The sequence below is a fragment of the Grus americana genome, chromosome 8 (genome assembly GCF_028858705.1).
Source record: "Grus americana isolate bGruAme1 chromosome 8, bGruAme1.mat, whole genome shotgun sequence".
Lineage (NCBI taxonomy): Eukaryota > Metazoa > Chordata > Aves > Gruiformes > Gruidae > Grus > Grus americana.
The window spans coordinates 24222299-24249829 of NC_072859.1; the positions used below are offsets into that span (position 1 = coordinate 24222299).

A 27531-nucleotide genomic window follows, 5' to 3' on the forward strand; every position below is an offset into this window, starting at 1 on the left:
TGTGCTTTGTTAAGGTTAAAAGCCCATGTCCATTTTAATAAAAATACAAGAGTAAAGCAATTAATTTCTAATTGAGTGCTTTGTATTTATCATATCTAAAGTAACAATATATATTTTGTTTGCAGTATAAAAATACAGAATTAATTTTCCTTGTGCCAGTGCTGTGCAATAACCTAATCAAGAAATTTTAGCATATTTGTCTTTAGTTTGAAACTGAACTTTTTGTAAGGACAAATTTATGGGTATTTTGCTTTCTTCATAGTTTCAGGTTGCTAGTATGTAGTGAAGAGTAATAATGTTTGAAAGTTTTGAGGGGTTTCTGATAGGGAAATTGTTTGGTATTCCAAAAGTTATGTGAAAATTACATGCATGAGCATTAACCAAGAAAACTGAAGGGAGTATGCTATTTACATTTTTCTAATGATTGAAATAAAACAGTATTATTAGGTTAAAATTACTTAAAAATACTTTAAAAACAATTGGCACCTTTTGAAGTGTGATTGAAAGCAGCCAGAGAGCATTGGCTAATTAATTTTTGTTTACATCTGTTTTGCATCACCAAAATATTATGTTGAGTCTGGCCCTAAGTTTGCAAATGACATAGTGGAGTATTTTCAATGGTTTAGGTCCAAATGAGTGTTGGTAGGTGCTTTAATTAAAAAACAAAATAATTTTAGTTGTGATTTGTAACCCTCCTGTGCAGTATTCTTGTTTGAACCAAATAATGGCTATACTAATGATTATTAGACACATTCCACACGGAATAATGAGAGTTAACGTTGACTCAGTAGTTTTCTGTCTTTAATCATGTCTGTGGTTAAATAGGTCTGTCCTCTAAATGTGTTAAAGAATTCATAATTTCGAAGCATTAGCTGGAGATATACACATTAGAAGATATGTATTCTGAAGCTAAAGCAAGTGCTTTTTACATTTGAGTGCACAAGTACCCTATTTCTTGGGAAAAAGTGAATCTCTTATTCAGAAACAAACTATGGTTTCACTTCATATTGCTTTGATTAAAGACTGTTACTACCACTGATGCTCAAGAAAATGTTCTTGTACTGAGCTGGTACTATTTTACTGACCCACCTCTTCACGTTTGTTCCTGTGTAATTCCCCAACTGCCAATATCCATTTTCTGTCTTGCATGTGTATTGTAAGCTTAGAAGAGAGAAGTTTTACTGGTTTGTAACTTATTGCATGTTCCGCTATGGAATTCGAGTGTATGACTGACTTAGTGCTACAATAATAATTGAAACCAAAATATGAGACTTGGCTTAGGAGGATATGAGCTCCTTAAAATACTGAGAATCTGCTTGGGATTAATTAAAGGATTTCTCTGTCACAAGAAAAACCTCTCAGATACCAGCTTTATTGGTACAGTTTGGCCTGTTTGTGACTTTATGGTAGATCCGTACCTTCTCCACAGTTGTGTTCCTCAAAGCCAAGTATATTTTCATTGAACTTCTGCAGCACCTTGATCTCCCCTTCTTTGCATTTGGGGGCTGTTTGTCCATCTATTCTGGAAAGAGCAACCTGAGAGGCCGGTGGTGTTGGCCTTCCCTTGGGATGGGGAGCTGTGACAGACACCGAGGAGCTACACATACCAGATGTTCAGAGGGAAGCACCATGTTGTCCTTGTGCCCAGAGTTTGGTTGGTCATGGCACTGCGACGTTATTAGTAGATTCAAATAAATACTGATCTTATGAGTAAAACATACCAGCCCTTCCTGCTACTCAACAGTTGTTTGGGCACTGCTGAAGACAATAGCAATGTAATATCCTTCTGAAGCATTTGCCAGCTGGCGCAAGGCACCACATCTTTTCATTCTGTTCATTCATTGCAGAATAAAGAAAATTGGCATGCTCCGAGCATTTTAAAAATACATCTGTTCAGAACATGAGCGTTGTTTCTTGCTTAGTTAATTTGCCACTTCACTACGAACGTCCTGATGGAAAAGGAGCAATGCACACAACAGCAAGTGTAAAAGTTGGTTAGGTTCCATGAAATTCATAAAAATTAATTAAAGAAATATTACTACATCTTTGAAGTTCTGTATCACTAAGAGTTGTAGTGTCAATTAAATGTCAGGAAATGGAGAGTTGATAGAGAATTACTTTGCAGTTTACAATGTAACCAGTAGATCTTGGTGCCACATAAAATTGAGACAAGTTATAATACTTCGTTACATCCATTCTTAGCTCTTGAGTCTTTTTTCCAAGGGTCTTTGGAAAAAAGCATATTTTTTTTTTTTTTTTTTTTTTTTTTTTACAAACGAGACAATTTCATTGAAGGACTTGTTCAGGGTTGCACCAGTCATAGCAAGATTACCCATATTGGCTATGCTTCCGTTTGGCCATGAGTTTGAAGGAGCTCTGGACCAGCTGAATCTGCGCTCCCTGGGGCAGAGCTTGTGCGTGGACCTTGTCGCTCTGTGTCTGGTTTCTCAGTGTGGAAACTGGCTGGCTCCAGGCTGAAGCAAAAAAGGGATCTGATGTCTGCTCAGAGTGGATGACCAAGGAATTTAGGTTCAACTCTAAGCTTGGCTGTGAAGTTATCTGTCAATAAAAAGGGTGTGGGTTTGGGTCAGCCATGGAAATAGAGAACCTGCACGGCCTACTTTAGTACTATACGCTTAAAAAGTTAGTACTATATAAATGAGGGTAGTATTTAAAGAGGTGCTGGCTAGGACAAAAATGCAGAAACTTTTCAACTTTGTGCAGTGCAAACATGAATTAATATTTAGATCAGAATGAAATTTTTCCATTTTTATGAATCTTCCCCTACAGGTATGCTATGTGAATCAAGCACCATTCCGTTCCCACATCTCTGTACCAATACAATTATAGCCAGGTGGCACACAGCGTAGGCATTCAAGTTTTAGTGCAACAGAAACACTGTAGTGCAGCCTTGTTTTATGACAATTTACTGAAGCAGAAAATCCAGAATTTATTGGAAGTGTTCTTTACAATCGGATCTAAGGAACTTGAGGGTGCACAGGTCCATGGGACCTTTGATGGATCTCCAGGGGTAATGGCTTTAAACTGAAGGAGGGTAGATTTAGATTAGATATTAGGAAGAAATTCTTCACTATGGGGATGGTGAGACACTGGAACAGGTTGCTCAGAGAAGCTGTGGATGCCTCCTCCCTGGAAGCGTTCAAGGCCACGTTGGATGGGGCTTTGGGCAACCTGGTCTAGTGGAAGGTGTCCCTGCCTATGGTAGGAGGGGTGGAACTAGATGATCTTTAAGGTCCCTTCCAACCCAAACTAATCTATGATGAGTCTATGTTTCGTGTTACTGAAGATGTGTCCTGTTGCTGAGTGACTTTTCCTCTCCCACAAAGGGAATAGGTTTGAACTTTGAACCTGGGTCTCCTATCAGTTGCAGACAACACTGGACTGAAACTCTTCATATAGTTTGCTTGTCAAAACATGCAGTCACTGTGTTTACTGCTGTAAGCTTGCACATCTGTGATTAGGAGGTGGGCCTGTGCTCTGTGTGTGTCATCTTTATATATTCCTTATCTTAGATATTGGAAATGTTTGAGTAATGCTGCTCAAACAATATACTTGAGATTTTAGCTTTTTGCGGTGCCTAAGCGTAGGAACACTACTGATGGGTTTTCACAGAGTACATATGTAGGAGCTGCAATTACTAAGAGTGGTCTTATATATGTTTCCTTCAACCTTCACTGATGCTGTGGTGAAGTGGTGCATAGAGGATTTATAATTAGTGCCTTGAGTTTTGAATAAAGAATATGAGTAACTTGGAGCATCCTTGAGGCCATAATACAGAAGATGTTCTTGTATTAACTAGTGCTCTTAACACACAGCCATTTCACTGTGTTGAGAAAAAGGTGGAGAGGTATGAAAATCAGTTGTACTGTAGAAGAGAGAGCTTAATAAAGCGGAATAAACCAAATGATGAGGGGGGAACACAGCATTAATGCAAAAGTAGGATACTTAATAAATTAGTAGAATGGCATTTATCATTAGACTGAATAAATGACTTAGCCCTTCCCTAAATCTGTCTTCAAGTAAAACAAAGGATTAGGAAGTGAAGGATACCCTGTCAAGTAACTTCTAAGTACAGGCGGGGAATAATACAATAATATAACAACAAGAAAATAATTAATATAATATCTTTCTCTTATGTTTGTGAAAGTAGAGGAATATGCTTGACATCTGTTTGAAGGAAAGAAAATGTCATATGAATTACAAAAGTTGCTACTTTTTTGTGTGCGAATACTTGCTTAAATTCTTGTCTCCAAATTTATCTGCTCTTAATTGGGGGGGGTTAGAGTGTTCCTTCTTGTATTTAATAGCCACATACTGGACAGGATTTATTTTTCTCTTTGTGTAGCGGTTAGCATTGTGATGTCTGATTTTTCTAAGTTTTCTTGATTTATAAGACCAATCAATTGGTCCAATTAGATTGATCTCAATATTTAAGCAGTCTAATATATTTTATTAAACCAACTGATCGTTATGTTTGGAAGAAGCAGGTGAGCATTCAGGTGCAGAGGCTGCTTTTCAGGTCTGAATCAGAGCAGAACAAGCCAGGCTAAGTTTAGGAACTGTGACTTTGTATTTTACTTAATGATGTTAATGGATTAATCTGAGAGAGAAAGTTAGGTGGCACTTGTAGATTACAGGGGAGTATTAACAAAAAGCTGGAGAAAGTAATTTCTTTCTTGAGAGAGATGTAGGAAACTGTCATGTGGGTTAAAGTGTAATGCATCCAGTGAGTGCATGAGACCGGAGAAAAACATTCTCAGTCAAGTGTGACCACAGCAACTCTAGCAATTCATTTTCTAGTTTTAGTAAAATGTTTTTTCTGTTTGCTTGATGTCTTCCAGTTAGCTTATTAGTGCTTATACTACAGAGGTGTGGTTGTTACTGGGAACGTACTGTTGCTGTTTCTAATGTAAGTCTTAGTTTTCAGATAGTCATAGTTTTGTTGTGCTCCCATTTTCAATGGCAAAACTTGATTTGATTTCTACCTGTAGCTGAATTTGTTATTTCAATGTTCAGGTAAGACTGTTTCAGCTTTGTCTGGGTGAATGGAGAGTGAAGCAGAGATCCAGTTCAAATAAAAGGACTACAGTATGTCAGTGTGGTGTTTCTTAGGAGCAATCCTATTGCATACTTGTCCTTGTTTGTATATGAAAATGGAAAGGCTGCTTATTTCATGGATAAAGGGTGCTTACCTTCATAGTGATTTCTGTAACACTGCCTTTTCTGTATCTTAGCTAAAGATAGCTAGTATTTAAGGCATGGTATTTTATTGTCTGAATCTGAAAAACCCATCTTAATTCTTTTGGAGATGAAGTTGTTGTTGTTTTACCAAATCTGAGGAAGGTTGTTCATGCTTTAGATAACTGAGATCTCTATGAAGTAGAACTGAAATGATTTAGTTCCCTTCAATTCCTTGGATATAAGAATTATCCAGAGTATTGCGCAGTCATGATAAGAGTGGGGTTTTTCCCAAATATTTTTTTTCTTTGGGGTGGGGGTTGTTCTGAGACAGGTCTTGTTGCCAAATGAATCCTGACAGTAGCATGTTTTCTAGGAGTGGCACTGCTTTTGTGAGCTTCATTTTCTGACTAGATGAAATGTTAAAGATAGTTTTTGTTATTACTGGCCTTTTTGTCACTAAGTTATGAAGTGTTTTGTGCATTAAGTATACCTTATCTGGTATATGTCATATTATAGAATATTTATCTCAAATAGAAAATAGATTTTGATGGCTAATAGGGTGTTTGATCCTGTCCTTTTCAGTACTGAGCTGAAAAAGGGAGATGGCTGAATGACAGACACTTTGCTTTATGGATAGTCTTCTAATTCCATGGTAAAAAAGCAGCAACTAAAATCTTTCTTTTCATTCTGACTCTGAATCAAAATTTTATTCTTTAATGTTGTTACTGCAGTTGCAAACCCCAGTCCAGGTGATGGAGCTCTGCAGGATATCTGGTCTCTGATCAAGCTCCAGAGGTAGAAATTACATGAAATATTATTAAATATAGGTTGCATTTCTGTGGGAGTCCATCTGAGTATCCGGAGAGCAGGGATATGGAATGAGGAACTTAACAGTGATCATGCATACGAGAAAGCAATGCAGACCTCAGAGCTTGAGTGTCTGTATGAGGATGTCCCAAATTACAGCCTTATGTTGCGATGTATTATTGTATTCCCTGTTTGGCTTGGTCTGTGGAGCGTATTACTGTAATGGTATGTGGTATCAAGGCTGTGTTAAGCCTTTATTATTAAACTCTTATAACTCCTGTGGGAACGATAGTTTGTGGTTTCTCAGGACCACTTCCAAAGCAGCACGCAATATTTTTTTACTTTTTTTTTTCTGGGGAAGTTGGTTTATTGCTAAAGTCTGGCGCTTTTTTTTTTTTTTTTTTTTTAAAAGAATAAGAGAAGTTATTGGTTCAACTTCTTTGGTTTCCAATAGGATGAGACAAGTATCTACAAGTCCTTGCAAGGAGAATCTGTAAAAAGCAAAAATGTTAGTGGCTTCTCAGAGGGACTTAGTGTAAAAGTCTTGACTGACTTTCTGAAACAGCATTCGGGTAAACATACAGATTTTACGCAGTTCTTGTTTAAATGTGGATTATATTTGCTGTTCTCATTCTGTGTTGCCACTGCCTATTTTCAGTTTGTGTATTGCGTTTTCATCAATGTTGAAATCAAAGCAAGGACAGTATCTGCGCTGGAAGTTGGTCCATGTATTTTGCTCTTACATGATTTCAGAAACTTGACACAATTGGGCTCTAAGAGCTGTTTCCACACATCTCTCAAGTATAGTACCCATGCATGATATCAAATGTTTATCCTATGATGTCTGTATATCCTTCTTGAAGTATAAAACTTAGATTTTTTTTTTTATTTTTTTTTTTTTCCCCCCAATATGGCCATGTTTCTCTCTCCCCTACAAATCTGCAGCTTTTGGTCAAGATCATCATTCCTTTATGAAGACCCAAATCTTCATTTACTTTTCTGTTCAGAGACTAGAGGAATGGAAAAGATATGGTGATCTGTAAGGAATAGCAGTTAAATAGTTACCTAGTGTCCGGAATCGCCTAGATCTAAGGTGCATATCTGCATCAAGATGAGTAATTTAATTTGCCTGTGTTGGGGACAGGGGAGTGTGATGCAGAGTTACTCAGGCCCTGAGAAACAAAAACAAACTGGACGAAGGGTTAACAAAACAAACTGGACGAAGGATTTGCAGGGGACCTAAGATGTGGGATGCTGGAGTGGAAAAGGGTCATGTGCTTGTGATGAGGTAAGGGGTCAGCGACATTTGAACTGCATCCCTTGCCTTGAAATACAATCAATCCTCATACCTGGGTGGCTTATAGGGACTGTGGTGTAAGTGCAGCAACAAACGTAGCCACCTCAGATTTGCAGGATTTTTTTTACTTCAAGACAGAACTGCACAAATCCAGTCGTGTTCCTTCGAAGGCAAGTTCAGCTCTACGTCCAGTATGGAGCATTGTTGGATGAGAGTTTAAATTTGTTCCCAGAGCAACACTGAGTCTCTGCACAGTCTGTCTTGGAGGTCCTGGTGCCTGAACCAAACAGGATCCTTGTGTGTGTTCCACAGTGGTGAGCTTTCCTGGAACAGGGGTCTGGTACAGCTCTGGTCCACACTCCAAAAGGGCTGTGATGGACACATTCAGGTAGCCTTGCACAGCACCGGTTTTTTGGGATGATGGCGCAGATTCATGTGTTGGTCCAATTTTTGATGCTGTAGCTGGATGGTGGGTGGGAGGAGAAAGTGACCCAGAGCATAGGTCCCAATACAAATTTGACCCAAAGTGACCCAAAGCAACTTTGCAGCCTGGCTGGTGAGGTCTCAGCCATTGTTATTTCTGGCACGGAGTGCCTTCTAAATAAGTGAGTGTTTCTGCTGTCTTTGCTGCTTCTGATGGATTGGATCAGATCCAGAACTGCATTTGGATTTTGCTGTGTATTTTTTCTTTTCTTTTTTAAACTACTGTAGCCAATGAAAAAATTATTATAGCTAACGTGGAAACAGATATAAAAGGCTGGCGTTATGGTGTGTGCAGCCTTAAGCTCTGCATATTGGCAAGTTATTGGATGTGAGATTTCATGATTTGGACGTAAAGGCTGCTCTTCAGTTAATAAGGCAGGAGAGAAAACACTTAAGCTGCTTCATGCAAGTAGGTAGCTGAAAGGTTAGGGACTGCTCCTTTAGACATAAACACTTTTTTGGCACCTAAAGCAAGGGCACACATAAGTGGGTATGTTTTACACTGTGCCCTTAAGTTTTATTTGCCTTTGAAAGATAGAACAGGATGGGGGCGTGGGGGAAGGCACTATGGCACAGATTGAGCAGCCACTTTGGCTCTGCAAAAAAAGTCTAGAAAGCTGGGAGGGTTTTGAACTTTTCTGAACTTTTGAAAGAGATTTGAAGCTAGAAGTAAAGAAACTGTTCTTGTGTTCATGAAAGCAGGACTCAGTGTATTTGCAAATAAATCTGGCTTGCCTCAAAGAAATGCTTATCTCCATCAACTTCTGAAAAAAAATAACCCGTTGCTCTGAATTTGGCTGCATGTGAATACCTGTCTGGGTGGAAGAAAGGTGACACATGATTATCTTAGCCTTTTTCAAGTTTATAGTTTCTTCCCTTTTGAGGTGTTAATACCAGAAATAAACATAGTGTTTGAATAAAGATCCATGGCTTGTGGAATTACTTGTGGGGGGAGGAATTGACTGCAATACAGGTTATTCACAGAGAACTTGATGTTGAAACTGTGAAACTAATGGTCACATGGAGGACTGGATTGGAAAAAGTAGTTTACATGCTTACTCTGCTCGTAATTCTTTTTGTTTATAGGAGGAAGATGATGTTCTCAGTTAAGGGAATGAAACGTTATACTATTTTTGTGGGCTGCAATAATGGTATTAATTTGGTGCTTGCAATGCTTTTCAGCCATTCTCAGATAAGTCCTAATATTTCATACACAGTGTTTGAATGCAAAATATATTGGAGGGAAATGAACAACATTTAAATTTGGCGTTAACTACAAAGCAATACTTTATGTTGATAAAAATCTCAACAGTTTTTAAAAAGTAGAACCCCACAGAGATAGTTCGGAATTAATTGATGACAGATGAATTCAACGCAGTTAAAATGAATGAAACCCCTTGCTATTTAGAATAATATAAAGATGTCTGAATTTTATTCCCGAAAGAGGAAATACAGTTGTTAAGTCCAGATGGATTTTTATTTTTATTGGAATAAGTTTTGAGACTAGTACGGTCTATCTTTTTTTTGTTAGTGTTACTACCATAGTGTTGGATCTGGGACAGCACAGACCTGCTTTTTAAAAATTGTTTTAAATCCAGTTCATTTAACAGTTTTACTGTGTTTATTTTGAAAATTAGCACTTATTGAATTTGTAAGAACTGGAAAATAAGCAGGAAGATGATGTACAGTATAGAAAAGCCAAGGGGTCGGTCCTATGTCTAGTTACTGTCAGCTGGATTGTGGTAACTATCAGTGTGTGTGATTGTAACCTGCCCAAACGTAAGGTGATGCAGCGGGAGCTTAACCTGTTTTCAGCATGCTAAATCCGATTGTGCTTGGGCTTTTTGCCTTGCACTGAGGCAGCTGCTGTGGTGCTGCAAGTGATGGGATCAGTTGATCACATCTGAGGCCCAAGTTAGAAAAAGAAATTTTAAGAGATTCAATCTATTCATTTAGCTGAAGATGAGAGGCAGTTCTGCAATTACTTGCTGTGTCGGTTTAAAGTTTCTTATTCCATAAAATTATTAGTCCTATCATGGTGGTTTGTTCTTTGCTGTGTTTTAACCACTGACAAGCAGACTTTAAGTTCTGAGCCTAATTCTGCTCCACTGGTGGTGGAGTAGAATTCAGTAGACTTTCTGCTTCAGTTGGGATTGGCATCAAAATGAATGGCAAACCAGGAGACTTACTGCCAAAATAAGTGTTGGTTTGTCTCAGGTAAGATTAAAGCTGGAAAAAAACCTCATCATTGAGCATGGTACCATGTTGCAGCTCCGCTTGGAACAGAATATCAAATTTTTACTGATAAATTTTGCAAACAGGTGGTAGGCTGGGAGAGTGGTATACAAGGGAAATGAATGACTAATAAAGGGGTCTGGATCATGGAGTGAGCTAAGTGCAAGCAGGCAATGAGGGTTTCTATGTGGCCAAATGTCAAGTTGCATGTATAAGAACTAGGAACTGTAAACCACAATTGTACCAAGTGTGCCCCATCATATGAAACGGCGACTAAAAGTATTGGTCATTAACTGGTGAGCAAGAATGGCCATTGCGACCATGGATAAAAGCACTGTTGTGATCCACAGATGGCAAAATAAAAGGTGTTAAGTAGAGAGATTATATTTTCTTGATACTGGGCACATGCTGCATATAGTACAAAGGTGAAGGATATTGATAAATTGAAATGCATTCAGTTGGGAGCCACTAGTATGAGTTAAAATGTGGAAAACATGGTGAGAACTGAAGGAGCACAAAATATTTGGCTTAGCAAACAGTGTCAGGGAAGAGCTGATCGTGACAGGTGAGTCCCCTAAGCAGGGACAAAATATTGATAATACATTGGATAAGAAAAAGCTTTCCAGTCTAGCAGTCGAAAGCACGTTATGATTCAGGTTTCGTAAGGTCGACCAAGCTTATTAGCCATAAAATGAACTTATTCGCAATAAATTGTAGCTACTTCTTTGGTTAATGACGTTGTGATTTGGTGCATACTCCAGCATTCTGCCTTTGCTAGATGCCTGTTGTTTCATCTGGCTGGTGAGGAAGTTGTTCCACTTCCTGGCGGAAGGGAGCATAAGGAGTTATTTAAGCAACATAACAAGAAAATGTTACAGCAAGAAATGGTTCTAAGAAAAAGGGGAAAATGAACTTGTACTCTTGTGTTACAGATTCAGTGGTTCTTTCCTTTGACTCCGTTGGACATACAATAGGCTCAGGTACAACATTGCCTTCTTCTCTATCTCCCACCTCATGACAAGGCTTCTACTTAATCAGACATGGTGGCCATGTTGGGAGGCAGGTCACTGAGTAAGACTTCTGTGGGAATCAACCATCTAGCCAGAGAGGGTAAATAGGTCCTTTCCTAAGTGTAGTAGAAGTGTTAAGGGTGTTCGTGCGACACGAGGATTAACATATGGGATCCTTTTCATTACCCAGCAAGGCAGATGACCTGGACACGTTACATGCGTTAGTGATGCGGTTTGTGCTTGTTTTCTCATGTGAAAGGCATTAAGATGATGTCACCCGGCAGCTGAAGAAAACACTGTTCCATGCTACTAGGAGAGTTTCTCAGCTAAACAAACAGTTGAGTTATTTGGGGAAAGACATCAGGAATGTTTCCAGGAAGGAGAAGACGAAAGAGTCATTGCTAAACAAATAGGGATGGAAACTTTTTTTTTTGGGTGGAGATTGACCAGCATTATTGAACCCCAGGGCAAATCCTGCCCAATCTAATTTCCTTTGGAACCTGAGCATGACCTTCAATTAAACTGAACCAGAAATCAAAAATTCTTTTGTGTTGAGGGCACTTCATAAAATCAGTACCTATCCATTTGGCTACGTGTAATACGCAAGCTGTAGCCAAGGCACGCCATAGTGTGCATGATACAGTGTATGTATAATGAAATATGAAGTACAAGGGAAAGGCTAAGAATTACTTTTAGAACTTAGCACCCCTTAACACTTAAAAGATGGGGGTATTTACTGTCTTGCAGACAGGAAAAAATAATCCAAGTGAAGGTTTTGTATTTTATCTTGCGTACTAGCCTTTTGTCTTAGGTTGATAGGGAGAATATGCTGCCTTCCAACATAGCACCTGTCTTCTGCCTGCACAGTTTGAAAGAGAGCCTGCTGCCTGACACTAACAGCAAAGCTTGAACACAGATTTCTGATTTACTAACCCCCAAGCTAGTGGTAGTAACTTGCTTTGTTTACAACACCCCAAATGCTTTCTGCTCTCCCTGCATCTTCTCTAAAACTTACATCTGGAAATGGATCTATTGTGGGTGCATGGTGTGATGTGGGAATATCTCTAGGGTGCTGAGTGCAGAGTGGTTATGTTGTTTTGTTTATGGGGGGAAGAGACCCTCCATTAACTCCCTTCTACTAATTAATTTTAGTCATGACAGAAGTGTGGTGTTGCCTGCCTCCTTCTGTATTGGGTGATGGTTTCTTTAGTCTGCAAAAGCAGGGGGAAGTTGCATAGGTCTGAGATGTGAAATCTGTGAGTGAAATTCAGGGAAATATTTTGATTACAGCTGAGCATGTCCGAATCAGCATACCTACTCTGGAGTTATGCTGGATTGATGTTGGTACAGCTAAGACCACATATTGTCCTGGAGTAAAACTTTTAAATATTACCTACTACAGATTTTTTTTTCCTAATACTATTTTGGCTGTGAAAACAGTTAACCCTGTGGATAGTTTCCAGTGCAGGGTATCTATGGAGTTAATCATAAATGTTGTGTTATGATACTACCAATAGGGTGGTAAACTTAGCTATGAAAAATAGTTCAACTGCTCCGTGTCTTTTGGAGCTCTGTTAATATGGACGGTGGGGGACAAGCTAATGTAAGCCAACGGACTGTCTGGGTCTGTTTTAAAAGCACTGGTCTTTGTTCTGCTTGTGTGTTGCAACTCAAGCTTGGATTGGTTAGGAGTAAGACCGTAAAATTTGATCTTCTGTAAAACCCTTCCAGTGCAACAAGATTGAATTTCTTCATTGAAGAAATATGAAGAAAACTCATATATTTGAGAAGGGAAGCTCAGAAATGTCTGAGAGCTCTATGTTTATTGCTGTCATATTTAGTTCATTGCATTCACTGTGCTGCAAACTTTAACTTGCTCTGAACTGATATGTGTAATAAGATGTCAAGATGTGTGATGTCTATCCAACTGAGGGATAGCTTTCCTTGTTGAACAGGAAGGAGAGAGAGAAAAACTGTGGCTATTGTGCTTCCGCTGTCCATCCCATCTCACCTTGCTGCAGACCCAGGAAAAGACAGAGCCCAGAAAGAACCCAAAGAAACAATGGCAGCTCCAGGCCCAGCCATTCCTAGTAGGTGATCTTTCAGGTTGGGGTAAGAAGGGACTAAAGTTACATACTTCGGAACATAAAAATACATATACCTTTTTCTTTATTAGTCAGAATGAAATAGCTGTGAATAATAGTCTCCCTGTTAAGATTTTATGTGGCTTAAAACTAGTACTCATTGATTTATATTTGCATATTAACTTCTTAGAATTGCTCTTTTGTAATTGTTAGTCATGCCATGCGAAGGGCAACATCTTGTTGCAGCTTCTGTGTTTTTAATTTGAATTGACTGTTTGTCCTTATCTTGGTTTTCCCCTTAGCTCTTTGTCCCACATGCAAATCTCAGTTTTCAGGGAGGCTGGAAATCTGCCCTTACGCACCTCAGATTAATGACACTCACTAGTTTATTCTGGATAAACTTTCTGAACTGAGTGTCCAGAAGATCATCTGGCCTTAAAGTACTGCTTCATAGAAGATTATTAGCCTAGAGGACATGAGAATCAAATATGCTTGGAGTGAGACTCAACTGTCTGAGGTTCACGCTGTGGTCTAGCCTTCACAAGTCCAGATGTTTTTGTGATTCCCTTCACGACTGCCCCTTCCCTTGAAAGATAAAATTTGAGCAGCAAAGATAAATGTTTGATGTGATGTCTAGGCCAGTGTTTCAGCTGAGACCATTTCAGAAAGGAGGGTGTCATTCTCTGAACTTGGGAAACGTTAAGCAGGACACAGGGTGTTTGAGGAGACCTAGGTTTCATTCGCTTGCCATAGACAGCTAGTACTCCTTTTTTTTTTTCCCCTTCCCTCTCTAGTTGCTTTGTTTTACTTCGTTGCTAGCAAATCAAACATTAGACCTTGAAAGTCAGATTTATACCCTGCTATTTTTGCTCAAAACTTTTTCTACCTCTTGTGTCTAAGAGCAAGCAAGTTAAATTTTTCTTCTCTAAGCCTCATTAGCATAGGAGTGCACTGAACGTGCAATTTTCCCATCTGCTAATGTGCTTGCTGGAAATATTGAGGTTCGAAGTATGTTATGGCTGTAGGCTTACACTGTTGTGAAACATGTTTGATTGCAGTACTGGCCACTGGTTGTGTAGCAGTTGTTCTCACTGCAGGCTTTAAGCGTTAATAGTTCTAACATCTTCTCAAGGGACCAAGTGTTATCTAGGTCTTGCTCAAACTGTTTGAATATTTTAACTTCGTTGTTGTTGCTTTTTTCTTTTCAATTTAATTCTTAACTCTTATCAAAAGTTTGACTTATGCAAAGAAAATGGAGCTTTTAAAACTTGGTTTAGAGTAGCATATCTGCTGCGGCTCACTGTGCTTGTGAAAGCCCACATCCAAGACCATGCTTCCAGATGCCGAGTTCACAATGATAGTGGAGTAATCATCTGAGAGTTTAAATCCGTGCTTATTTAGGAGTTTACTGTTAGTAACTCCTTACGCTAAAGTTCTTAACCATTTTGGGAGAAGCTATGAGAACTATGAAGGAAACTTTCTGTTTCCTTCAGCTGCTGAAGATGCTCAGATAACCATTTTGTGAAGGATGAGAAGAACCCTGTGTCTGTCCTCCCAAATACATCTCCAGAGTGAATTTGGTGACTACTTTCCTGTGTTTTGGATGGAGAGTGGTATGGATGGAGGCCAGGAGTAGGAATACAACTGAAATAGTCAGGTATCAGATTGGTAGAATAGTGACAGATTCCTAGCATGAGAGAGAAACATTAGTGACTTGCAGAAGATCACTTGCTGTTCTTTGGCTTTCTCGATGAGAATCTGGTAGTATAGGTGGCTACAATTATAAACTCCGATCTTTCCCAGATTTCTAGGTTAGTGGTAGTTAATTTAGATATTATGTTAATAGATTTTGTGAGGTTCTGGTAGATGTTCTTGGTTTGAGGAAAACAGTTTTAATTTACATTTGGAGCTGATGTGGTTCTAGTGTGTTGGGGTTTTTGTATTGTTTTTTCTCCCCCAAACTGCATTTCTGACTATCTGTCTTAATGCCTCATGGTAGTGATGGGAAAGGAGAGGTGAACTTAATTATGCTGCATTTTTCAGCATTCCCGTAAAGTTGAAAATAAATGGGAAAGATTTTTTTTTCTGGTTTTAGTGGCTTTATTCTGCAAAAATGCTTCTTTCTTTTAATTTCTGATTAATGAAGTTCTACTTCATTCTTTATTTCTTTGAGCTGTAGACTGTGGGAGCTGCTTGAATCTTTGCCAATGACTGTCATGTATCGGTTGCATAGTCCTTATGTGACTTTGCCAGCATGTTCAGTATCATCATCTGTCTTATTAATGCTCTGTTCCTCCAGTTGAAAATACAGCTGTGAATGAGTTGAGGAGCAAATGCCAAGAAGTGGCTTAAAGAATACCTCAAAATACAAGTATTTTAATGGGATTTTTCTCTATCATGTGGCATCCCTCTGCATCAAGTCAGTACATCTTGTAAGTCGCTAAAAGCCATTATAGATTACTGTTTTGTTAATATTGTTCTTGACTTTTATTAGGAAATACGATACAATTTCTAAAATAAAGACTTTGTTGGAAGATTCAGTAGGGCAGCATTAACTCCATTAGCCAAGTGGATACGTGGTAGTAAATGAAACAACTGTTTATTTAGCAAAGGTTGCAGTCTGGCTTTAAACAGATGACTCCCTGGGAAAAGAAGAAGGGCATATGCAGTTCATAGGAGGAAATTTTTCATCTTCCTATTGGAGTCTTTCATAAACTCAGCTTAAAGCAGTCACTCTTCTACTTCTTGGAGGTTGCTGTAGTTTTATTGGGGAAAAAAATTGTAAGGAGTTATATAGTCCATGTTACAGTAACCAGCGCCTTTTAAAAACGGAATATGCTAGAATGACCTCTTTTTTGTTTTAGTATACCTATTTTGGAGGTAAGGCAAGCAGGCAAAAGACCTTCCTGATGGATGACCCATGCAGCACTATCAGCTAGTGATTGCTTATTTGTTCTTTCTATGCCTGGGGGATGAATAATGTAGCTGCAGTGTCTAATGAAGGAGACCCCTCTGGTGTATTGCTTTCTTCAGGCTGTAAAGCTGGGCCAGATGTCTTTGGGGGCCCCAGTCAGGAATTACAGGGAGGGAAAAAAAGAACCTTGAAGGTATAGAGCTGGAAATTACTTCCTTTTGCTGCTAAATCTGAAACAATAAGTAGTATCCTCATGATTTTAGGTGTCACCAGGGCACGCAGGGTTTTGTAACTGGAGGCAGATTCCCCCTTCCCTGCTTTGAACTCGCAGGTTTGTATTTCAGTTGTGCTGATAGTGCTTGCTATATCTATTTCCATCAAATATGGCTGTTTTCATCAGGTGTAGTGTCTGGAAAATGAACGTTGAACTTGGTGCAGCAGGATTGGTGTCTTTAGATCGGTTTGCACGTTTTTAATAGAAGTGAAATTCCAAGTTTTGCTGCCAATGTTGAGAATTGCTTTATGGTTCTTTTTTTTGCAGCTTAGAATATTGCCCAATTTTTAACCATTTTGGCTGAAATATTCTGGGGGGAAGGGAAGGAGGAGCGTGTTACAAATTTTGCACGTTTTCTTAAAAGATTAAGTTATTCAGTCTTTTCTGAGAATAAAATAGCAAAAAAGCCACCTCACAAGAAAATATTGTACCAGCAGTTATCAAAATGTTTTCTGTACTTCTTGCTTTAGTCTTGGTTCTCTAGACCAGGTGCTCCAGGTAGAAGGAGTAGTATTGTCAAGGAAGTTCTCTTGCTCCCCAGAAAAAAAGGAAGCCTGAGTGAGGCTACGTTAGAAGTTCTTGAAGAATAATTTTTTTACACACATGGTTGAAATGTCAAATGAGCAGATAGTTCTATACAGATGTAGATTGGTGAGGCGTGCTTCTAGCCCAGGGCTGCGAAGGTTAAGCAGTTATCTTTACAGATGTCAGTTCTGCTCCTTCTCTGTATTTTTAACAGAGCAAAGAAAGGCACTAAGGACTGGGCTTTATCTTGCCAGTACACTTGGGATTCTCCCTGCTGTTACTTGGATAACCTGGAGAAAAAGGCTGGTAAACTTGTATGCAAAAGAGTAAATGGGGATGAGGAAGAAACTGGAACGTAGACTTTAGGAGATGGGCATGGAGTCTATGCACCGACAAGGCTACAGAGCCCAGGTGGCCTCTGCCCTTCCAAACTTGGCTTTACAATCTTATTTTTTTACAGTTATTTAAATAGCCTCAGAAAAGAAGGCTTTCATCATAAGTTCCATCACTGAAGAGTTTAAAGTTGAAAATCCTAATGTAAGGATGCAACATTAAGTCCTTGTTTGTCCAGTACTTTCATTGTTGCTCGGTAATCCTGAGTGGTATTTTTTTAACCCTGGAAGAAAACCTTTCTTTTGTCCTTTTCAGTTGATCCATTGCATATGACTTTTTTCATTAGTTCATTCTTGTCTCTTGAGTTCTAGCAGAATTGCTTTACATCAGCTGAACTTTTGTAACTGTCCATATGTGTTTTCTTAATCTGAGGTGAATGTTAGGTGTTTGACCTTTTTCATTGCTGGGTAAGTCATTTTACCTGGCCTTTGCCACAGATGTAGAACCTGCATGTGGACAATGACCAAGACTTAGCTCAGTTGCAACCTCAGTTCCGCAGAGACCAAGCTACACTGGACAGGATGAAATGTATCAGGGTGGTCTGAGCTGTTCTTGACAGGACTTCTGTCTCCTGGGTGTCATACCGATTTCTTGGACAAACACAAACTTTTTGAATAAAAGAGCTAAAATTGAATGTTCTGCCTTCCCTCCTGTACTCACAATTACCAATTAAACACAGAACCAGAGTTGCATATAGCCCATCTTTTAAAAAAGTTTAGTTTAATTTTCTGTTTCTGTGGGCAAAGTTATTTGTACTGTGCTTTTAAGTATCTAGATGCTAAAGGAATACTACGCAAGTCATCAGTGAAATCATTTACAGGCAGTTTGGAAGGATAAAACCAGTGAGCCAAGTTAATTCCTGGATTGTTGATTTCTGATTAGTGGCGTAAGGGGAGATTTTGCACATTTTGCAATAGCTATATTGGCTACAGATGCGAAATGCAATTTGAAATCTTGATAGATATTGTACACTGTCCTTAATGACTTTTTGGGTGGTCTGTATGGAGTTTACAGACACTAGACGATGCATTTCACGCTTGCTGCCTGGTAGCTGGATTTCTGTTGGATACTTGGGAGAAATTTCCATGCTAATGCCAGCATTGAATTTGGCACAGGATTCGCATCATTTATAGAAATTGCTATGCTTGGCTGTACTTCTGTTCATATAATTGTAATTACATGCTTTATTATGAAATTGTTGTCAGTTATTAGATTCTTATTCGATTCTGATTTTCCTGGAAATGTAGAAATGCATTTTATTTCCAACCTAAGACGACCTCTTGTTCTTATGGGGCATGATGAAACTTCATGTCCCATGTTCGTTCATTTCTGTGCTTCTGTATGCTACTGTACCACATGGTCAGCTGAGATCTATAGCTTCCTAGCACAAGTGAGTATGTGGTCCTTAGATTGCCTTGCTCTCTTTTAACACTGTTGCTTTTATCCCTCCTGGGCCTTTCAGTCTCTTATGGGCTGAGAATGTAAAGCCTTGTTCAGATTCTTCCATGATATTATTCTAGTGGATGCAGAGTAAGTGCTCTATTACCTTTTACTCTTTTTTGGCTTAAAAAAAAAAATCCTATTCCACACAGCCATATAAATACCTTGGAGATTGGTGGCTCAGACATGGCCTGAGCTGGGTCAGACCTACCAGCCTGGTTAGATGTGAAGGGAGTTCTCCAGAACCACACACATTGGGAGCTCTGCGTTGTGCTTCAGTGCAGAGACCCTCTAATGGGGGGTCATCACGATGCTGTTGGCAGAGGCCAACATCGAACCACAGTTAACGTGGCCAGCTGGTCCAAGCTAGTTCTTGGTGGAGATGCTGGAGTATTTCTACCTTGTTCTTTCTAGCTGGTTTGTTCTGTTTTCTCTAATACTCCAGCACTTCTTTATCCCACTGAATGGAAAAGAGGAGAAATGTTTTTGTGCATCAGCTGGTTAACTTGGTGAATAAGGCTTTAAACTAAGGTGATGGGAGGTGAAAGCAACCTGTAGGTTAGGGCACGGAGAGGTTATGTGAGTGCCAAGGCAGGCTCTTGCAGCCAGTATTTTCAAGGGAGAAAAGGGTGGGAGTGTGACTGCCCCTTTCTCTAGAAGTGAGCTTGTGCAATCAGCTCTCAGTCCGTCTCCTGTAATCATCCCACCCTCACTGTACTGTATTTTAGATTCAGTTGTACGTGTCTTTAATTTAGTGGGTCTGTGTTTTATTTTGTTTTAAATTAAATACATAACTCCAGACAAGGATTGCCTTTTCCTGCAGCTGGGCTATGTGTGTTTGGCTTTCTCCAGGTATTTGGGGTTTTATCTGTCTTTTGTGAATCCAGACTGTTTCCAGCCAGCGTGTGGGCTGCACTGCTGTGTGTCGCAGCGACTTTTGGCGCCTGTATTTGTAGTGATACAGCTAAATGACATTGGAAGTCTGTAACAAGGCTGGGTTTTGCTGAAAAGCAAGCTAATTTTGAATCTGTAGTTTAGAGGCTCCTGGTGTCTTTCTTGGGGGAGCAGCATGTGACAGAGATTAATTTCCAAGCCAATAGTAATGCTGTGACTTCCAGAAGTCCCAGTGAGTGTGAGATGGCCCGTGGTGAGGGCAGCATTTCTCTGCCTGCAGTAGTTGGCACATTTCACCAGCCAGTGAGAGGAAGGAACATAGATGCTTCTGGTTTGATGTTACAGCTTGGAAGGATAATTTACACCCTACTGAAAATCAAGAACACACCTGTGCTCCTAGTTTGAAACCAGAAATGTTATTTTGTTTTGTTATACTTCATACATTTTTTTTTTTTTTGAAAGTGCCTGTTGCAAGATAGTTGACATAATTTTACAAGATTACTTTATACCTCTGTTAATAATCATCAGTGAACATCAAAAGTAACCACTTAAACCTAGGGAAGCTGTATATGACAAACAGAAGGTAAATCTTATGAAACATTGCAGTGGAGGTATGTCATCTGTGGCACTTAGCCTTTAGTATGTGTGTGTCTTCTGGTGCTTGGATTGCAAAGCTCATAAAGTGCTGAGTTAGTAGAAAGCCCAGGATGTTGTAGTTACGAGGTGATGTATCTCTTACTGCATTTCCTCTTCTTGTATTTCCTGTTGGGATGAAGGGAATATTAGCTCGAATGAGGTAAAGCTAATGACAGGTTGGTCAGTGACTGTAGATTTTTTTTTTAAAAAAAGAATAATAATAAAATCTCTTTTGCTGTTTTCTCAGTATGGATGTTGGTTTTGGGAGGAGGAAGGGTTAATAAAAATTGAAGGCATATTTTTTTTTTTTCTGGAACGGGTACCTTCCTATGCACAATCCTACATGCAAAGAAGGTAAGGTTGGACAGGAAATAATTTCTTGTAGGAGGAATAAACTGTGAGGAACTGTACAAGGAAAGCAGCACATGGGGGAAGCACAACTGTCAGTATGTGGAAGGTGGAGGAAGGATGCGCAGGTGCATTTCTGACATCAAGTACAACGGGGATGGTGGGTGGCACGTGGGTGCTGGCAGAGAACGGATAGTGTGTACCAATATCGAGTGCACACATGTTCTGCAACTTCTGTTACCTAAGTTATGTCAAACATTGTCTTCCCTTGACTCGGGAATTAAATCTTAATGCCATTGAAATCAATGACACAGTTTACACTGACCTATATGGTGCAAGCATTTTGTCTTGGGTACATGTATAGGATTTCCTGTTCTGCTGGTAAGTGACAGCATGAAAAGCTTGTGATCTTAGGGAAACTGCAGCAGAAATTCTGGTGGTGTTTTGTAAGGAAAGCAAATTCTCAATTTCCACTGAGCTCTTTCTAAAAGACTATGAGATTTTTTTTTTCTTCTTGTTTCTTTTAATACATCCTGATTATTAAACTCTGGAGGGATTATCTTTTACTTCTCTGTTTGTATTGGGTTTTTATTGTATGGTAGTGAGACCCAGTGGTTCTCAGGGTGAGGAGACCCCTGAGCTTACCCCGCTGCAAGAAGGATGCTACACCTTATAGTTTTTCTTGTGTATTTCATTTGAATTTTAATAGTTTTATTTTTTGTATCAAGTATTTGATTTACAAGATCACAATGTATTCAAAGATGTTGAATGCAAAGCTTACTTTATACAGGAGTTACAGATGTTCTGAGTGAAACTTTGTTTCTGTGGCTGTTCCCTGTTTGTGGCATAAACTGTGACTTTGCGGTTTCCTATTGAACATCATCACCTGAACTTGAAGCATTTTTACCACTGTGAGTAACTTTCTCTTGAAGATGGGCTGCTTGATCACGAAGTTGTAGGTTGGAATAGATAAGGAATCAAGAAAAATTTCAAAGCTCTACCACATCACGACCTAGGAGGAGTGTTTGTCATACAAATTACTGGCAAAATGATTTCTACTGCAAGCAGGAAAGCCTTTTATGTCATTGCACATGTGATTTCAGTAGTGCTTTTTTTTATGACTACAGATATCTTGGTTAATTCTAGCGATTTTTAAATTAATGATTATCCACACATTCTCTTGCTTTACTATTTCCTGGAGATTCACAAATGTTAATTTGGGAATACCTTGAAGTCACAATAATCTGTGATAACAGCTACTAGTGACTGGAAATTACGATATAGCTATTTTCAGTTAGAAATAATTATTGACTTTCTGTAATGACTTGCTGCTTTTTGGTTTTGGTGCCTTTTGCAGAGGAGACACTTGCAGTTTTTAAGATATTGTGTCCCTTGCTTTTGTCTTCCAGAATATGACAAACTGGGCTTTCTCCTGAACCTGGACTCAAAATTGTAAGTAGAACAGTAGGACTCCTCTTTGTTTCTGTAGTTACAGACTTCTGTTGTAAGCAACTTTTGTGTCACCTGGGCAGTTGGTTCACTGGACTATACGTTTCTACCTGCAACAGCCAAGTCCTGCAGCAACCTGGCAGTTAAGACTTCTTTCCTTACTCTAGGCTTTGCTGGCTGGCTTGGCTTGTAGTTCACTGTCATTAATTCCTTAATGACTGATCAAGAGGCTATAAATGTCCACCTGAAGCAATAACTCTGTCTGCTCTAGATATCCTACTGTTAATTTTCAAATGAGGAAAAAATGTATTACACTTTTGAAAGCAAGAGGAATATCGATCTGCAATTTACTGGGATGCTTAGAAGTTTATATTTCCTTTCCGGCTGTTTCTTTAAAAATGGATACTACTATTTTTGTTTGTAAACTGGAGTGGAAAGAACTTCAACACAAGGTAGTGACCACTTGCTGTGTCAGAAGAACAACAAAGTGCTGAATGATGATACTCATGCTTTTTGCCATAAAGTAGTCAAATTGAGACCGAACTTCTTAACACTAGGGGTCACTAGCGACTCTTGCTGAGGTCAAACAGCCTTGTGGAAATTTTGGTACTGGGAGCAGAGAGACTACAAAACCCCTTCTGCCTCTACTGCTTAAAAAGATACTGAAGCAATCCATTGACTTTGAATGACTTGAGGATGCATCCCTTGTACAATGCATCGTGTTACTATAAAAAGCATTCTTAATGTTTAGAAAGTTTCATTGTACTTACAGGGTGTAACATTAGTTTTGAGTTTAATCTTGCTGAGCAGCTTGGGAACTTCCATAATGAAATAAAGACCTCGTAAGTGTGCTGGGAACCGCTCTTTGCGGGACATGAAAAGTCTCTAAGTAGGAGCTTCTTTTACAGGAGAAGCTGCCTACACACTCAACTGTAGTAATTTATCTGGTAAAAAGGTGCTGTAGAAGAACTCATATGAGAGAGAAGGAATATTGGGGGGTTTTTTGTTTTTGTTTTTTTTTCCTTTCTAAAGGCTCTGTATCTCATTCAGTGTGCAGGAAGGATATTTACTGCATAAGTCGATTTCTTTCTGGTCTCATTTAATGTAGCATTCTGTGAGGGTTTTGTGCGTGCTGTCTGGAACCCATGCTGGTTGCATAGTTACCAATTTTCTTTATCAAATTTTCTGTATTGGGCCATCCTTGTAATTTAGAGACAATAGCATATGTACCCTTACAACACTGTGGGATGAGATGATACGTTATCTTCAATTTATACATGTAGAAGTCAAAGCAAAGAGATTAGTCCAAAATTGTGAAGTGGATAAGTAACCTTTGAATGAACGTCTTGATGCTAGTAAGGGAAAAATGTTTTTTAAGTTTTTAAATAGTCTGATTTTTGTTTTTTTCCAGACTACTTTGCTTATTTTGTAATGTCCGATTTATTGAACGTGCCCATTGGCTGTCCACACACTTTTGGCATTCCAGCTTTGGTTACCAGCCTGTGCTGTGTCCAAACCACAGCTTCAGTTTTGCTCTTTCTATCCTTCCTTCTGTGCTCACTGTTCTTTGTTGTTGTTGTTGTTGCTTTTAGGAAGTCCCATTGAGTCTTCCTTCCCCTCAAGCCTCTGTTACATAATTTTTTTCTCTTCTTTGCTGACTTATCTACTTTGATTACAGCTCTCTGAGATGTGGCCTGCTCCTTCTTATACTTAATATGAGGCCAAGTGAAGTTTTTAGCTGCTGGAGGGCTTCCAAAATCCTAAAATTTTTTTATTAAAGCCTCCCCATGACAAAAACTCTCCATTATTTTTGATTAAAGAAAGATTTTGTTGACTACTTAAAAAATAGATGTTTATATACCACCCTAAATGTGCATGTTTGCTTTTCAAAGCCATAAAGTTACTTCTGGAAAGGCTTGTAATAAAATCAGCATGATTAAAATAAATATTATGAGAATAAATTAAGGATTAAAGAAAGCAAGTATTATACATAGGTGAAATAACTTTTTTTTTTTACAGTAATTGTCCTTTATTGGTTTTAGGTTTGGGGGTTTTTTCCTTCATTGTTGGTGGTTTGTTTCTTCTGTGGAAGTAAAGCTGGCCCTGCTTTGAGAATGGATGTGATGACCTGCAGAGTTTCCTTCCAGCCTGAATTATTCTATGATTTCTTTTTCAATAGCAAGGCAGACAGGAAAAAAAAAAAAAAAAGCTGAAAATACCATAAAGCGTGCTACATAAATTTGGAAAGAAAAATGGGTGACAGCGTAGAGGACTTTACTGCTGTTACACAAGTTCACCATGTGTGGTCAGGGTACCAAATACTTATTTCTAAGTACACACTGAATTCAGTGGAACTTAGTCGTTAGCAATACTTTCTGTGACTCAGTCAAGATGGTACCATCATAGAAGCACTTCTTGGTTAAAAAAAAATTTGCTTAGAGTTGAAAGGGGTAATGTGTTCTGTACCGATGACTTTATTGTCCGAAATAATTTAATTACATCTGTTGTTGTGATATAATAATTCTGGTGGAATTTTGCCAGAGATCATAACTTCATAGGGTTCACTTAATTGACAGCATGTGAGAGTCTTGTGTGACTTGAAGTACTTGGAGCAACAATTAGTTTTCTCTCTTATTTTCCTTAATTTTCATTTGTTCAAAATCTGTTTCTGTCTGTTAGTTGATGTCATTTAAACTAATGACCTGGAGGACTAACATTTTCCGCAAAGGTAGATCTACATTAAAACTTAAGTGCTTTGACTTGCAATTTAAATGATATTATTAGGTTGGATATTAGGAAAAGGTGCCTCACTGAGAGGGTGGTCGGGCACTGGAACAGGCTCCCCAGGGAAGTGGTCACAGCACTGAGCTTGACGGAGTTCAGGAAACGTCTGGATAACACTCTCAGTCATATGCTCTGATTTGGCTGGTCCTGTGTGGAGCCAGGAGTTGGACTCGATGATCCTTATGGGTCCCTTCCAACTCAGGACATTTTATGATTCTATGATTATACAGAGGAAAGTGTTTTACGTGAATAAATAATAATGTGTCCATTTGCCTTTGCATCTTTCATTTTTTCATGTATTACTACTTTAGCATCCTCTACCCTGTAGATGTTATTCAGGTATAATACATTTTGTTGTGGTTACAGCAATTTAATGATTCTGTTCACTGGTTCTCTGAGTTCATGGAAATGGTAACGAAACCAGATTTGTTCACTTGGGAAAGAAAATCTGTCAGAAGTACTTGAGAAGTGTTTCCTGTGGGAACTGTATCTGATGCATGCTTTGCTTTAGCGTTAGGGAGGCTGGTATGGCCAGGACTCTCACCTGGGAGAGGATGGCAAGTTTTTGAGATGCTGTACAGATGCTTTGTGGAAATGCCTGGTTCTGACCAGAAACCTTGTCAGAAAGGAGAATATCAAGAAGGAAGATGCTTCCTTTCTGCTGCCAGTGCTTGGGCTAACTCTTCTTTGGAAAGTCTTTTAGCTTCTAAAAAGCAGGATGGTATCCAGGTAGGGAATGTTAACGAAATACATGATGAATGGAAAGCTGAGGACATCTGTAGGCAACATAGTTTATGAATTAGTTGTTTTCTTAGTCAAAACAACTTAGTAAGGCTCCTGAGGACCAGCTTAGTGAAAAAGATCTAGTGCAAGAGGAATTTATCTTGTACCAACCATAACATCATTACCAAAATTAAGATATCTAAACAAAATATGCTCAAAGTATAGAAACGGGCAGGTTGCATCACTTTCTCCTAGGTGAAGAGTTTTCCCAAGCAGCAGAGCCACATACCATTTTAAAACCTTTAAGAATAAAATCCAACATTTACTAGTTGTATAGAGAAGAGTACTTATACAAAAAATAGGATACAATTCACAGGTCTTAATTCGTCGAGGGGCCAGTAGTTCCTGAACAACTTAAGGCCATCAATCACATTAGTGACTCAGCCAGTGGATTACTAGGTGCCGCCAAATGCCAAGATTTGCAATCGCTTTCTAACATCTGTGCTTGGCAAAGGGTTGCATGCTTTTGTTATTATTAAATATTTATATTGTAGTAGTTCTTTGAAGCTGACCAGGTCTTAGAAACAAGAGTCTCATTCATACAAAGTCTGACTCATTCTCTGAGCAGAATCTATGTTTACATTGAAATAAATGAGATTTCTACAGGAGGATCAGCGTATGATCATCTAGTTAATTATAGGCTATATCTTAATGCATATTTAGTGGGTCCAGTTGAAGGTTGCTTGGTCATTCTTTATTCTGTCACTTACTACTCTGTGAATGCTTGGTTTAGTCACCATAATGATTACTTTCAATATGCCTTGGCATATTACAACTGTAGATTCACTTGTCTTGCGTGTGAAAAGCTCCTTTTTTGTAATAATCTGTGTGATTTAGGGGCTTTTCCTTTGCATTGTCGCCCTCATGCTTCTATACCAGCTTTCCTTACTCTGCTGGCATGCCATTTACATGGTGAGATGGAAGGTAGTGACTGCTACTTCTGTCCTCTTTTCAAACTCATCCTTCAAAAGCTATTTTCAAAGATACTTTAGCAGTTAGTTTGTGATTTGATGTTTCTAAACAACAGCCAGAAAAAAGCTGGCCTTGGGTGGCAGTGGATCTCATCACCTGCTGCCACAGTCAGCTTGAAACCGTGGATGTTAAAATCTCAGCTGACGAATGATGGAGGAAGCGTCCTAGGTTTTGACTTTGGGGAAGAACCACTCACTCCTAAAGTTTTGCAAGTATTAGAAGTTCTTGAGCTTACTGGAATCATTCTTCACTTAAACAAAAAGATAGTGGGTATTATAATGTGTTAACTTGAGAGAGAAAGTAAATTTTTTTTAAAGGTAGAAAGAGGCAAAAAACCTGCTACCTCTCTCAGTTAGAAAGATGACTGTAAGATCAGTATAGTTGACCACAATAAGATAACACTAACATAGTTGATATACTGTATTTATTTGATATATGGTATATATCTTATATTGTGTACTTCGGGCATTTTTAGGCAGTACTTAATTAAAATTAAGAATATTTTTCTCCAGTGGGCTCTGTGCTTTGCCTGACACTTTGTGATACTGTGTATTTATATGTTTTTCCAATATTATAGAGTAGATTTGGGATGTGCAACAAAGATTTTTTTTTTTAATATTCATGATAATTTCAAACTTCACTTTAAAAAGAAAAGACAAAGAAATTGAGTCTTTGGTGGTGGGGGGGAGAGGCCAGAAATAACAACCTTCACCATGCAAACTCACATGAAACTTGATCTAGACTTTGAAAAGACCGTAAAAATGGAAGGAGTTTGGGCTAGGGAAACACACAGATTGGGTTACTTCTGTTTGTTGAAATTTCTTTACTTCAGAGTTTTAATAATGAGGAACTGAAACAGAGCCCCTTCCCCTCATTTTGTTTCTAGGCTGGGAGGTTGCTTTGAAACTGTTTGTGTCTATGTGTGGTACTTCACCATTAAGCACTGTAAAAATAAGCAATAAACGTGTTGGAATGCTGGACCTTCCCTGTGCCTGCAGCTG

General features: G+C 38.8%; 1 protein-coding gene across 11 annotated transcripts in view; it reads left to right on the plus strand.

Annotated features, from left to right (window-relative positions):
* The window catches only part of ST3GAL3 (ST3 beta-galactoside alpha-2,3-sialyltransferase 3), a 187506-nt gene that overhangs the window by 34251 nt on the left and 125724 nt on the right, over positions 1–27531 (plus strand). For 5 of the 11 annotated variants that reach the window (XM_054833605.1, XM_054833607.1, XM_054833610.1 and 2 more), the window contains 3 exons: positions 10957–11004; positions 12990–13124; positions 21952–21994. The exons of 1 other annotated variant lie outside the window; for it this stretch is intronic. In XM_054833605.1, coding sequence (XP_054689580.1) covers positions 10957–11004; positions 12990–13124; positions 21952–21994 — 226 coding nt within the window. Of the gene's footprint in view, positions 1–10956; positions 11005–12989; positions 13125–15417; positions 15551–21951; positions 21995–27531 lie in introns of those variants that run through there. 5 more of the 11 variants (XM_054833614.1, XM_054833611.1, XM_054833615.1 and 2 more) reach the window with 4 other exon arrangements.